The sequence below is a fragment of the Aedes aegypti genome, chromosome 2 (assembly GCF_002204515.2).
Source record: "Aedes aegypti strain LVP_AGWG chromosome 2, AaegL5.0 Primary Assembly, whole genome shotgun sequence".
NCBI lineage: Eukaryota > Metazoa > Arthropoda > Insecta > Diptera > Culicidae > Aedes > Aedes aegypti.
This window is the reverse complement of record NC_035108.1, coordinates 17,914,754-17,929,932: the sequence shown is the minus strand read 5'-3', so window position 1 is coordinate 17,929,932 and position 15,179 is coordinate 17,914,754. Positions and strand designations below refer to the sequence as shown.

General features: G+C 41.4%; 1 protein-coding gene across 1 annotated transcript in view; it reads right to left on the bottom strand.

Moving 5' to 3' along the window:
* The window catches only part of LOC5571764 (phosphatidylinositol 4-kinase beta), a 401,531-nt gene that overhangs the window by 135,336 nt on the left and 251,016 nt on the right, over positions 1-15,179 (bottom strand). Inside the window, exon 2 of the mRNA XM_021840061.1 lies at positions 10,464-11,859. Coding sequence (XP_021695753.1) covers positions 10,464-11,305 — 842 coding nt within the window. The 5' untranslated portion in view covers positions 11,306-11,859. The remainder of the gene's footprint in view (positions 1-10,463; positions 11,860-15,179) is intronic.

Genomic DNA, 15,179 nt, shown 5'->3' with positions numbered 1-15,179 from the left:
GTAGAACAAGCAAAAGTATTAGCACCACTCGTGGCACGTGAGGTGAATAGCTCAATTTGTGTTTGACCCCTAGCCCCTCCAAATCGGGTGAAATCCGCGGAAGTGCGACCAGAGTTGGTTTATGTTTTGGGCTTCCAGCAGGGAGAACCCATTGTATTGTGTTCTGTCGTCCGGTTCGACTGCATGCGCGTCTAGAATTGAAAGTGCGACCCTCTTGCACATAAGACACGGTCGCTTAGAATCCAAAAGAAGCACAATACTTCTGCACTAGTCGTGGCTTGTTGCGAACTGCATATGGCTTGCGACGATAGGAAGTGAGTGATTAACGACAGTAACAACAATGGGAACGGGGAAGTTATTAGCCTTAATTGAGAATTGAATGCTGTTTGCAAGAGAGAAAGAGTGAGAGCACCAGCCCTACCAAAGCCCAGCCGGAAACGCGGAGAGGCTGTGCTCGGATTTCGAGGGTATGTTGCATTTAAAATATATGTGTGTGCTAATTTACGATGGTAAAACGAATTAGAGATTTTCCGAAGGAAGGCAGGTCGAATTGCACTTGTTACATCGTTGGCGGTCGCATAATTTGCTGAATTAAATTGGACGGAAAAGCTCTTGAAGGAGAGAGAGTCTCGTCCAGACCGACGACAACCGAAGCGGTTATGCATGGTGAAGTCTTTAATAGCAACCAATTTGATATAATAGGAGCGCGCATATATGTGTGCTTCCTCGAGCATGCATGGTATGTACTTCACGGATCGAGTGAGCTCTATAATTTAGCGATGATGTGATGTCACTTCTTTATATTTGGGATTTGAGAAGGAAGGCATAAAGTAGCAGGGTAATTTGTGTCACTGAAGCTTAAGTGTGTAAATTTACATAATCGTTCTCGATGAAAGTTTAACTGGTATTTTACTTTATTGATATGGTGGTGCTCCAATCTTGAGCTAATTTTTGTAATTTTGTAGCAAGCAGCATGATTATAATAATAAATGAACGGTCGCATTCAGATGTGCTGCGTCCGAAAACATGGAAAATGCAGGTTTTTTAACTGGAATCATTCATAGAAAACTACTGATTGGTAAAAGTTTTGCCACGAAATCGTTTTAGGTTTACCAAATATCTACTGTGTATTGTCCTATAAATCTGCCAAGGTCTTGCTAAAAAAACCACATTGTTTGTTTTCTCCTGCAAAGTTGAATCCATCTCCACCCTTCATCAGGGATGGAAAGTGGCGAACATGTCTACTAAAACAGAACGAAAACAAAACGTAATGCTTGCGAGCATCAGAGAACTGATTTATTCGCATCTGTCGTGCTCGCGAGTAAACGAAGCTAAAATGATTCGTGAACATGTTCGGAGCTGTTCAGAGGCAATTGTACTTTTGAGAAAAATGTATTTCCCTCCGAGATTTCTGGTTTTCAAAGGATTTTTCTCTACAATCTGATAGGTTACTGTCCATTTGATGGATAATCACACTTTATTCGATTACTCACGAGTGTCCGCGATCTTTTTACCATTTCTTCACGAGTAGGCGGGTGCGAACTTACTCACACCAATCCTTTTCGTTAGTTGGTCATGTTAGTTTTGCGTTACACTCGTGAAATGCTTCGTGATGAGAACATTTTCATCACTGTTCTTCAGGTTGGCTGATTGTCGAGGCTTAGATGCATACAAGGTCCATAGATAGGAAAGGATAATACAGAAGTGGTTAATTCATCAAGGATAAATGGGGAGGTAAAAGTTTTTTCTAGAAGTAAGAGATATGACCAAATAATGATCGCATTTTTTTAAGCAAGAGTATTTTTGTTCCGTAGAAATAAACTTCAACGATTTGAATTACATATAGAACAGAGTCTTAGGAGACAGATGACAAGTTTGGACGAGCAGTTGACGTGTTGATTCAACCAAGCAACTGCATAATCTTTAATATTCGTCCGACTGTCCGTTCTTATAAAGTCATAAATCTTTGATGGCTTCCGAGGATTTTCCTTTATATTCTACGACCCTTGAAAAAATTATGTGGCCCATATGGATTTTGAATACCAATGGCTGTGACCCAAATGTTATGGTCCATACATTCCTTTGTTTTAGTGATAAGTTTTTTTTTTTTGTGTTACGCCACAACTTTAATCCGAGAAAATACTCTGATAAGTTAAGGAGCTTCAAATTATCATCATACAGCCCATTTTTGTAATGATCTCTTTACTGCCATCGCTTTCCAATCAAATTAGGTGCAAATCCCTTACATCTATCTTCAAGTTATGTGAGATAGTTAGATTAAAGACGTATAAAAAATTAACACATTTTTCACTAAGAAGGTAGGTTTAAATTGCAGTTAAAAAGCAGAGTTTTTAGGGATTTCAATATCCCTTGAAATTGGACGAGATATACTAATAATAGTCTTGTAGAGCGACCCACAAATCACAAAACATGTGTAAGGCTTCATTTACTTTTCTTCAATATTTGAAGAAACTCTCTGTTAATTTTAACCCAGATGTTTAGCATCATCAATTGTATCTAGATTAATTTGATCATGATGCGAGATCTCTGAGGAACTCTGAAACTCAAGTTACAGTATTGAAGTAAGAATTAAAAAATAAAGTATTTTTGTGAATCAATAGATGGCGTTAAAACGAAACTTTATATTCTAGCGTCCCACGCCATATTTTGGAAATATTCAGGTAGTTCTTATAATTAGTAAGGCTCTCTCACGCCGAGGACCTGGGATCGAATCCCATCCCCGACATAGTCACTTATGACGTAAAAAGTTATAGTGACGACTTCCTTCGGAAGGGAAGTAATGCCGTTGGTCCCGAGATGAACTAGCCCAGGGCTAAAAATCTCGTTAATAAAGTCAAACCAACCAACCAATTAGTAAGGCTCTCAGGACCATTGAAATATTTCGTGCATCCAACGACCCAATGGCACAATAATGTATGGTCTCTAGTAGCAACATACAACACATGTGAGGTTTGAATTCTCTCTGTAAAAAAATTGCCACAAAAATAAGACAGAGTTCCATCGAGATATTTTTTCGAAAACCCTATAGGAATGCTCCAGCTTTCAATATTTGTGGTAACATTTTTTGTAAATAAATACGACCGTTTCTTTAAACCACAAACTGCATCGGGAATTCTGAAAATAAAATCACCCAGATATGTAGTATCTGTAGTGATTTGACCTGACAAAAAAAAGCAATCCGTTTGGAAATGCTTTTAGAATCAATCAGAGAATGTATCTAGAAATTTCTCAACAAATTCCTTTCTTGTTCAATATTTAAAATGTTCATTGCTAGTGACTCCAACACCGCTAGCGCATGACGGCTCACCATAGTAGCATGTCCGAAAGAACTTGAAACTATTGAGAACCAGAGCTACAGGTCCAAAACCCTGATAAAGGTGGATGGTTGTGATGACTATGACCGTGGTCATAATGTAAAGAACAAGCGGACGATGCTGTATCGTGTCAGCATCGAGGAGGCAGCCCCTCTAGCACGATGTAGGTAGCGCAACCCTGGTTAGGTGGCCTATCGAAGACTCTTCACCAACCAAGAAAGGCAAAAGTAGAGCAAACGGATTGATTTTACGGCAACAGACCCGGCAACGAATAAAGGACAACGATTGGAAAGTTGGATCTTGGAACGTGAGAACTTTGAATGAACCCGCGCGTGTTGGGCTCCTGGCTCGTGAACTGCGGAATGTCGGCGTGAACGTTGCAGCTATCCAGGAAATACGCTGGCCGAGAACCGGAGAACGCGAATTCCGAGCGGTGGACCCCATCGCCAACACTTCATTCAAGTACCACATCTACTACAGCGGTGGCGACAGAGCAGAACGTGGGGTTGGCTTCATAGTGATTGGGAAGCAGATGAAGCGAATTATTCGGTGGAAACCGGTAAGCGACCGAATCTGTGTGTTGAGAATGAAGGGCAAGTTCTTCAACTACAGCCTGATCAGCATATATGCGCCAACGAACGATAAGCCCGATGACATGAAGGATGAGTTCTATGAGAGCCTGGATAAGGCCTACGGAGAGTGCCCTAAACAAGACGTCAAGATAGTCATCGGCGACGCAAATGCGCAGATCGGGAAAGAAGATTTCTTCCGACCCGTCATTGGAACGGAAAGCCTTCATTCCGTTACCAATGATAATGGCCTGCGGCTAGTAACCTTCGCTGCTGCTAGAGGGATGGCATTCAGCAGTACATACTTCGCGCGAAAGAATATCCGCAAACACACCTGGCGACACCCGAGTGGCGATGCCTGCTCCCAAATAGACCACGTGCTGGTTGATGGGCGACATTTCTCAGATGTCATTGATGTCAGGACCTTCCGAGGCCCTAATATCGACTCGTTAGCGTTAGCGTTAGCGTAGTTACGGTATACTTCGTAGATTGGATACTAGCAACATTCATGTTTCTTTTTAATAATCTCATCCTGACTACTTTCAAGAACAAGGCAAGGGAGTATACCTTGTTCAAATCATAAACAAGAATACTAAAAGCGTGAATATCGCTATTCCCGGCCACGCCCATCTTTACCGTAACTTGGGATAGGGGAAGGAAATGTTGATGTAGCACTTACTTAATGAGAGGCCACCGACTCAGCGACACCCTCATAAGTGCTACGGAGTAGGAGGTTGGGGAAGGTATATTGTCAGGATTCGCCTAGAAAGCTGGCGATAGACCATCAATATTTGTTGTTTAAGCGTTTTCAAATTAATCTTTTGAATGCCGGCAATCAAAAGAGAAAACAATAGCTTATTTATAATATAAATAGTATTTCGCGAAATGCTAGTCGATTGTGCAGTAATATTTTTGCTCAATACCCAGTAAACACAAAATCGTATAAGATAGCGCATAAGAGTACAAATGTGGAGGCAATATACGTACATGCGCCATAAGGCTGCATGCAAGATGTGCGTATATCGCCTCCACATTTGTACTCTTATATCTCATCATTTACGATGGTGTGTTTACTGGGTAACTAGTAAAAAGCAAAACCGATCCCTCGAGGGTCATCGGATTGTATAAAATAACGATACGCGTAAAAAAAAATCACGCCTATTGAAAAACTGTACTGTGCCCATTGAAAAACTGTACTGGGTGGTACTGTATTTTTAGATAATCGAAAAACGAAAAACAGTCGGTTTTTCTGCTCAAAATTATACGAAAAGCAGAATCGATCCCTCCAGGGTCATCGAACGGCATCCACAACCGATTGTTAGTTGCGTAACACCCGCCCGGACAGAATGCGCAATCTGAACATAGTTATCAAACTCCGAAAATAACATTTTCCGTTCAAGAAACGATCAGAAGTTCCACGACGCGGACAAAAACGATCCGGAAGGCTCACAAAAGAAAAAGTATCATACTGGAACAAACTCACCGGATTGATTCTCTAAATTTATGTGCTGCTTGTCACTTCCGGATGGTTCGGTGAACTTAGGGCAGCCAAAAACCAACAGTACTGAGGACACAAATCAAACAAATCACTTTTTCATTTTTCACTTTTCACTATTCCATTTCTGAATGTAAAAACTGTCCTGCTTGGGCTTCACGAAGCACTACCCAGCAAGACGCTCCAAAACAGGAAAAAAAGAAAAAAAAAAATCTCCAGCGACGAAAACACGCGCGAAACCGTGAGCTAAATCTATCGGACGACGCAAAACCGAACTGTCCTGCTTGGGCTTCATGAAGCACTACCCTTCCGAGGCCTTAATATCGACTCGGATCATTATCTCGTTGTAGCTAAAATTCGGGCGCGGTTGTCCAGCGTCACGAGTTCCGCAACACACAGAACGCTACGCTTCAATATACAACGCTTGTCGACTGATGGGGTAGCTGCGCAGTACCGTCAGCAACTAGACGAGAAGTTGGGAAGAGTCAACGTTGCTGGAGACGTCGACAGCCTGTGGGACCCTATCCACGAAGCTGTGACAACAACGGCGCGGGAAGTGATCGGCACTGGTCAACGACGAAGACGGAACGACTGGTTCGATGAAGAGTGCCAGAGGGTGACAGACATGAAGAATGTCGCCAGAAGCCGTATGCTTGTGGCCGATACCCGACAGAACAGAGAGCGGTACAGGGCAGTGAGAGCCGAAGAAAAGCGAATCCACCGCAGAAAAAAAAGGCAGCACGAAGAAAGTGTGGTAGCTGACGCACAAGAAAGCATGAACCGGAATGATATGCGGAGATTTTATGCAACGGTCAATGGTGCGCGGCACAATACCGTACCAGTGCCCGCCATGTGCAATGACCGAGAAGGGAATTTGCTGACCGATAAAACGGCGGTGGCTGCCAGGTGGAAGGAGCACTTTCAGCAATTGTTGAACGGTGAGAATGGAAATGTAGCGAGGAACAGGATGAACATAGATGATGACGATCAAGCTGTGGACCCACCGACCATAGGAGAGGTTAAAAAGGCTATCAGCGAGCTGAGGAACTGTAAGGCTGCTGGGAAGGACGAGATCCCGGTCGAGCTTCTCAAGCACGGAAGCGAGCAGCTTTACCAGTCGATCCACCGAGTACTTCTGAAGGTATGGGAGGACGAAGAATTGCCCACCGGCTGGTTGGATGGCCTCATCCGCCCTATCTACAAGAAAGGGCACAGACTGGAGTGTGCCAATTACAGAGGAATTACCCTGCTGAATTCGGCGTACAAAATTCTGTCGCGCATCCTGTTTAACAGACTGAGACCGCTCGAGGAGTCCTTCGTCGGCGAATACCAAGCTGGTTTTCGTGAGGGCCGTTCGACAACGGACCAGATGTTTAGCTTGCGAATGATCCTAGACAAATTCCGGGAGTATAACATAACTTGCAGACTCACCATCTGTTTATTGATTTCAAGGCGGCGTACGACTCAGTGAAAAGAAATGAGCTTTGGCAGATAATGTCTGAAAATGGTTTTCCGGCGAAACTAATTAGGCTGATACGTGCTACGCTGGATGGTTCGAAATCAAGTGTTCGAATCGCAGACGAGGTGTCAACCTCGTTCGTGACGTTAGACGGATTGAAGCAGGGAGACGCACTTTCGAATTTACTGTTCAACATTGCACTTGAGGGTGCTATTAGGAGATCTGGCGTGCAAAGAAATGGCACTATTATCACAAGGTCGCACATGCTCCTTGGCTTTGCGGACGATATAGACCTGATTGGAATCGATCGCAGGTCAGTGGAAGAGGCCTTCGTGCCTCTGAAGAGGGAGACAGCGAGGATAGGCCTGAACAAGAATTCTGCCAAGATGAAGTACATGGTTGCAGGTAGAGATAGAGTCAGGCATGGTGGTGTAAGTGCTGAGGTAGTGTTTGATGGGGATGTGTTTGAAGTTGTTGAAGAATTTGTTTACCTTGGAACACTTGTGACATGTGACAACGACGTTTCCCGCGAAGTGAAAAGACTTGCAAACCGAAACAAAATTCGCCCTGTATAAAACATTGATTCTTCCGGTGGCTCTCTACGGGCACGAAGCGTGGATGTTGAAAGAGTCGGTGTTTTCGAGCGTAAAGTGCTGCGGACAATACTCGGTGGGAAACTCGAAAATGGTGTGTGGCGCAGACGCATGAATCACGAGTTGTATCAAGTGTACAAAGATGCGAATATTATCAATCGTGAAAAATACGACAGACTTCAGTGGGCTGGTCACTTAGTGCGAATGTCGGAAGAAAGAATTGCGAAAATAATATTCAGCAGGGAACCAGGTAGAGGTCGGCGGCTTCGGGGAAGACCACGAATACGCTGGCTGTACGCAGTGGAAGAGGACCTGGCGACCCTAAACGTTCGGGGCAACTGGAGAAGTTTCGCCCAAGACCGACGAAGATGGACCTCTACAATACGCCCGGCAATGGCGTGATGCTACGCTGTAGCCATCAAGGTATCAAGGTAGGTGTGCTAGTGACTCCAATTTAGAAAATGAAAATGATTCCTCCATCCCATAAGATTACACCATCGGATAACGTTAATGCCTGTATCCTATCGGAAGCCTTTCGTTTAACAGGTTGCAATGCAGTAATCGATGAATCGCACGTGTTCGTGGTACCTATCACGATCCTTTATGGCATAAGCGCATGAGAGCCGTCGTCGACGTCGTCAAAATTTTCTGGTGACACAAACCTTACAATCGCAATTCACGTTTACACAACTTGAGGGGACCTCTGCACGTTGCAACGAGCGCAGTACGTTTGCAATTTCTTCCGATTGGATACACACTGTTTGAAGCGCCTTGCTCAGTGGCGCGACTTCATAAGAAAGTTGGACAAAATCTCAAAATTGCTTCAAATCGATTATGAACGATAATTTACCAATTTTACTTGATTCGCGAAGTTATCTTTATGAAAGCAAACAAAAGTGTAAAATTTCTATTTTTTTTTGTTTTGTAAACATGCATTTTTTTTTTCAATTCCGATAAAAAATCTGGATTTAAAAAAGAAACTGAAAGCAGAGATACAAATTAAAGTTTATAATCGTAATCTAATTAAATTTTTAGCAGAATTATGATACAGGATGCAATTCAGTATGTTAAATTGGGTATGGTCTTGGCTATGGTATGGCGAAAAATGAAACAGGCAAAATTATTGTCCATAGTAGCGAATGACCAACTTTTTTAAAACATTCCACAATAAGCAAGATTTTTTCAATTTTTCAAAAATTCTAGTTGAGGATTTTTGTTACATTCTGCTATGCAATTATAGATTTTACCTGTTGAAAACTGTATGACTATCCTCAAATTAAAGAATTTGAAAGTAATGATCATTTCAGACCTGTCGAGATTAAATTGGTTGAGATTTAGTTGATATACAGATGTTTGGAGTAAGCAGGATATCAATCAAATTTTACTGACTGGTCGAAAAACTGACTAAAGATCGAAAACAAACCAGATCAATGAAGATTGGAACATCAATCAATAATAAAAAAATATAGGAAATAATAAATGGAAAATTTAGAATTTTTTAAATTGGAGTTTCATTGGCCATGCGCCACTATACGTTGCTGCTGAAAACCGGATTTTTTCCTTTCAATCCGCTCCGTAGGAAGAAAAAAAATGCAACACACCTTTTCAGGCGGAACAGGTGTAACTCTTGACTTGTAGCGTGTCGATAGTCACGCTGTTCGTCGTTTCCATCAGCAGCCACCGCCAAAGGGAAAAACGGGAAAGGACGCGAAGCATGTTGCTGTGCAGTGAGAAGGTTTTGCTTTTTTTTTGCGAATGGAAAAAAAAATCATTAAACTTGTTTATTTACAACATGCAAGGGGCTTCTTCCTTCATCCGCAGGACGACGCGAGAGGTAAAAAAATAAGGAGTGCCTGGTTACTCGAAGAGAATCCGATTTCGAAAACTTATCAAAATGATATCAAATTTTGTTTGTCATAAGGTTTTGAGTTTTTGATAATTAATTCGATGTCTTTTCGATATTGTAAGTGCTACATCAACATTTCCTCCCCCTATCCCAAGTTACGGTAAAGATGAGCGTGGCCGGGAATAGCAATATTCATGGTTTTGGTATTCTTGTTTAAGATTGGATCAAGAAATACTCCCCATCCTTGTTCTTGAAAGCAGTCTGAATGAGATTATCAAAAAGAAACATGAATGTTACTAGTATCCAATCTACGGAGTATACCGTAGTAGTATCAAAGTTTGTTATTAGTTTTTTTATTTATTCGCATGTAAATTTTGTTCTATTTTGTTATTGTTGTTTTTTGTTAACTAGATTAGAATATCATCATATTGAGTTACCATAGACGATGATATCACAACATCAGAACTAGTTTTCAATTAGTCCTCAATCCCTGCTCGGGCATTCATCGGATACCCGAGCGGATTCGGTTTGATTTGAATGGCTCGAACGCTCGGGGAACGAGGAAATTTTTTGCAGCTTTTCGCTTTTTACCACGGAGACGCGGAAAGCTGCAACTGAGCGAATAACAGGTTTCGTGGTTCACTTTCATTAGTATGATAGTACATATTTTTTGTTGTGCCACTTGGACTTGATTACACGAGGTGCCATGGATCCTTCTGGTGGAAGGAACCTGGAAAGAATTATGGCGCTTTGACAGTGTTACAAAGTTGCTGACAGCCAAACGGTCTAATAATTGTAAAAAGGTTTGAAAGGAATTCTATTACTTTTATACTGATATTAGCTGATAACTTGATAACACATGGGCGTAGCAAGGTTGGTTGGTTTGACTTTATTAACGAGATTTTTAGCCCTAGGCTAGTTCATCTCGGTGTAGCAAGGTTGCCGTTAAGAGATTATCACGCAAACATAATAGTTTTCGATGCCTTCCGCACCCTTAAACTCAGGAGAAATATTTGGAGTTCCAAGATTTTCTACCGAAACGTGGAGAGATTCAAGGGGAATTTTTAGCATACCATTTGAGAGATGTGGTGGATTTCCAACAAAATCTATGGGGAAATCTTTGGCAGAAGCCTGGAATTTTGTGAAATTCAAACAGTTGTACTCACCTAAAGTCTAAGCTAAGATTTCTTTGGTGCGTTGACAGTCTGGTCTTCTGGGGAGCTCCGGTTGGTCCGTTTCCGGCACTGCCGCCACATCCCCCGCCGGTGCGTCCGTGCACCGAAGGCATTGCATTGTTACTACTGGTGATGCTACTACCGTTGCTGCTACTACTGCTACTGCTGCTGCTGCTACCATTCAGCCCCAGACTATTGCTCAGGCTGAGTCTCGGTTTGTGGAATCGACTACTACTGGCACTGACAACGCTCCATTGATTGATGCTGTTGCTACTACTGTTACTACTGTTGGTCGGAATGTTTGTCGACGGAGCGGGCGGGGCAGGAACGGCAAAGACCCCGCCCCCTGCCGCAGAGGCCGCTGCAGCAGCCGCTACAGCTGCCGCCCCCGAAGGAGGTTTGCTCACTACTATACTATCGCCTAAACTATCACTCGATGTGTCAGCCTTAGTGGTTGCCGTTGGTTTAGTTACTGTCTCAGCAGATGCTTCTGCTAAGCTGGGTTCGGTCGACAGTGGGATGGCCCGATCCACCTGGTCCACTCCATCGGATTCTGATGTGGCCAGTTCCAGTTCCAGACTTTTTTCGCTGGAGGGACTTTGTACCGGAGTGGTCGCACAGGACGAAGGCGATCCACTGCCACCATTTGCCGTCTCAACCTGATGGTCTCCCAGCACCACCAGGTTGTTCATCTTATTGCAGCTTATCTCCCGGATGTGCCGTAGCTTCTCGTAGCTACTGGGCGGATCCTGGGCGATTTTCTTCCCGCTCGACGACTTTTGTTTGCCATCGTGTTTCGCGGAGGATTTAAATGCGGAAAACACGGAATTCATCTTCACTTATACGCGACGGATCCTGAACAAGACATTTAATCTCACAACTTTCACAGAGCAATTTTCCCGCACATTAAACATTCCACTTATTTTCACCTAACAATGCGTTTATTCACGCTTCTGTCGACGACACAACACAAAAAGCACTTATTTCCAGTGGGGACATGCTTCATTCCCAAGAGATATAAAGGTTGTCAAGTGTTGACCGATGGATCATCAATCTCCCAGCGAACGATAATCCGAACTTCACACGTAGTTTCCCGGCTGGACAAATCAAACGACGACTCTCGCACTATTCCGAACCGAAGTCCTATCAGCATCTACCAGATTTCCACGGCTGCTTCTACCAGCCATTTCAGGAACGGGGGGCGATTTCGATCGCTCGGGGTCAGTTCTGCTCGTCCATCACTACTGGTGGACGTTCCAATCCTGTCACAACACTATCTTAAACTTGAACTCTCGGAGTCTTGTGACGATGATGGCGATAGAACGAGCGGAGTTCTCATGTTGCGATTCGCGCTATTCAGCTGCCAGTCCCGAACCCGAACTGCCACCTGCAAGTAAAAGGAAAACGGAAACACAAATGAGAAACTGGTAAACATTGGCTCGCGAGCAGTGGTTGGCAAATTTGTTTGCAGGGCCACTTCGCTGAAATAAAAAACATACATAGTAAAATTTGATGAAATGTGATATTTTTTTTCGACTCTGTATATTTGATTTCTTATTAATAAGGGCAACCCGAAAATTATCTGAATTAACCTTCATTCCTTTTTCATTGACATTCTCTAATTACATATAATACCCTAATTTTCCAATTCCTTTCAGTAACCTCATATTTTTTTTCGGATCGAATTTCATTTAAAAGTTTTTTTTTAGTTTCGACACTCTTTATTTTCGTGATAATTTCAAAATTTTACTTGTTTTTTGAATACAGCCAAATTAGTTCAACGGATTGATACGGTTCCAATGGCTCTAATGAAATCTAAGTTCAATATATGGAAATGGCTCTATAAATCTAAGTCTAATGTCGTTTTGGAATCCAAGTCCGCGATTTCAGTTTGTTTTAATCAGGTTTAAATTTCGCAAAACTAACATGGTTTTCCTAACTACAGTAGTTTAGAAACGTGAAACTTTTCCTACAGCAGCGATAAGCGTGGGTTTCACTGGCTACGCTGACTGTGCTTTGTTTTGGCTACTTCAGCGTGAATCTCAGAACTTTTCCCAACTCTGGTTAAAATTACTGAAAACATATGCACCTACTCATCAATAGTTTCGCCGTTCTGTTTAAACATCGTTTTCTGACATCATTTCGTCGTCCCTTATTGCTACCTTAACCTTACGAATGGCCTAAACTGATTCTTGGAACAATCATATGTAGTTTAGAATCATTAAATTATTCAGAGTTGCTTAATATCAATCATATCAGCTAATGGCTGATGGTCTAAAACTATCACTATCTTGCGAGCTATCAATATCACTTTGATTTGACAACCAACAGCAGTGATGCGATATCGCACTCTAGAATCTAGATCATAATCACTGCGGAATGAGTGATCACGTGGTAATTATCCATGCTATTACAGTTTTTCAGTGATTAACAAATTGTTTCGACTTATCTGCAACACTGTCAAAAATATCGTACTGATAAATTGCCACTTTAAATGCTTAATTTAAGGCTAAACTTAACCCATCAGTGATATCCATAGTCTATCGCCATCAATGCACTTGTGATGGAGTAGACAGCATGACATTGATATGATGTAGATTGATCCGAATTGTATCGCAGTCGGCCTGTACAAATCAGCAAATTTTAAGCATTGATAGTGACAGCGAGCAACTCTGAAATTATTGACATGGGAATCTCTTGTAAATTGTTAATTAAATAATCAAAGCTAAGGAATCACTTCGATATCTAAAAAAAAACGGGGTTTAGGCAGGCTTGACAGTAATTCCTCTGCAATGCAAAAATGAGACGATTTCGAGGTTTTATGAGGAGTGAAAATTTAACTCAAAATTTACATCACAAATCTTAGAACGATTCGAGCGAGAGTGAATCTAAATGCGAGGATTTCTCTGGTACTCTTTCTCTTTTGCTGCTATGCTCACCCTTACTCACACTTCAAAAGAACTTTTGACTGACCAGCTCGAACAGAACATGCCTCGCGAAGTTGCGATGACTCTTTTTTTGCAATTTTTCTCTGTTGTGTTTTGTGCCGCATCGCTTATTTTTCCTGGCCTCTCTGCTCTACAGCATGTTGCCGAACTCCGGTGATGTCGAAGAGTATTATCAAGCCTGAGTTTAGGTTGAAACCGTTCTGTGCCCAGCACATGAAGGAGCACACATTTAACTTTTTCACGGAATAGTTATTTTATAGACGATCAAAGAGCACTAAAAAAAAGAATTCCACCTACTTGAGATCGTTGAACAGTTCATTAATCATATTTTTTGTATGTTCCGATAGAAGTTTGAACAATAATTTCCCCAAGTTTTCCGTTTGGAAGTTACTTAAAACAAACACTAAAAATCATACGACATTAATACAGTACCATCTCTCTAAATTTTTCAAAGGACTATTCAAGGATATCCTTCAAAAATAAACCAGGAATTGTTCTTACATCCCTCTGTGAAGATCACTTAAGCATTTCTGAAGAAAGTTTCGCCATGTTTAATACCTTTTCTACCCTTTTTATGTTATATTTTCTCCAGGACTTCCTTACCAAGTTCAGATTAATAAATTTGCTTTCGTTCTCTCAGTATAATTTTTGATAGATTTTACAAAATTATAAAAAAACGAAGCTGCTGAAAATACAAGCTTTTGTTTTCAAAGTCTCCTAAGTATCTATTCCATCACACTTCTCATAGACTTTTGTTAAAAGGTTTATCTCGAAATTTCTCAATTTAGTTTCGTACTGTGGGAAATTCTACAGTATCTTTTTTTTCATTCTTATTTGTTATACCAACAGAAGTTTCACAAACTTCTTGAATAATTTTCTTTAGAAATGTTATCTTGATTTTTTTTAGGTTATTCTCCTCTTAGGTTTTTTTTATCTTTCAGATTATTCATCTCAGATATTACTTATATCTACGTAATTTAAAATAAAGAACCTTTAAAACAGAACCTTTAAAAACTGTGAATTCAACCTAAAACCTAAAATATGAGTTTCCGGATTTTTTTTTTATTTTAAAATTTCTAAGCCAGGTCCATGGGGCCTTCCTTAGCCGAGTGGTTAGAGTCCGCGGCTACAAAGCAAAGCCATGCTGAAGGTGTTTGATTTCCGGTAGGTCCAGGAACTTTTCGTAATGGAAATTTCCTTGACTTCCCTGGGCATAGAGTATCATCGTACTTGCCACACGAGATACGAATGCGAAAAAATGGCAACTTTGGCATAGAAAGCTCTCAGTCAATAACTGTGGAAGTGCTCATAAGAACACTAAGCTGAGAAGCAGGCTCTGTCCCAATGAGGACGTTGATGCCAAGAAGAAGAAGAAAAAACCAGGTCCATGTGATTGAAAATGTCATTCAAAAATATATGTTAAAATTCAAATTATGTCTGATGTTCTGCCAGAATTTCATTCAAATCGGTCCATAACCGAGATATAGCTTACCAAAGTTGGTCATTTTGTATGGAAAATCGAAAAAGTTGCAAATGTTTGGTCCAATACTGTATCCTTCATTTGATTGCTTATCGCTGTCACTAGAGTTTTCAAATTTCCCGGGAAACGGGAAATAAAATAACCATTTCCCGGGAAATCCCGGGATCCCGGGAAATTCTGGAAAACGTGAAAATAAAGCAAATTTGATGGAAATTTGTTTTTAAAATTATTTGTGTTTCGTTTAGGGTCGGTGTTCCCTTAGTAGACAGTCCCCTATTG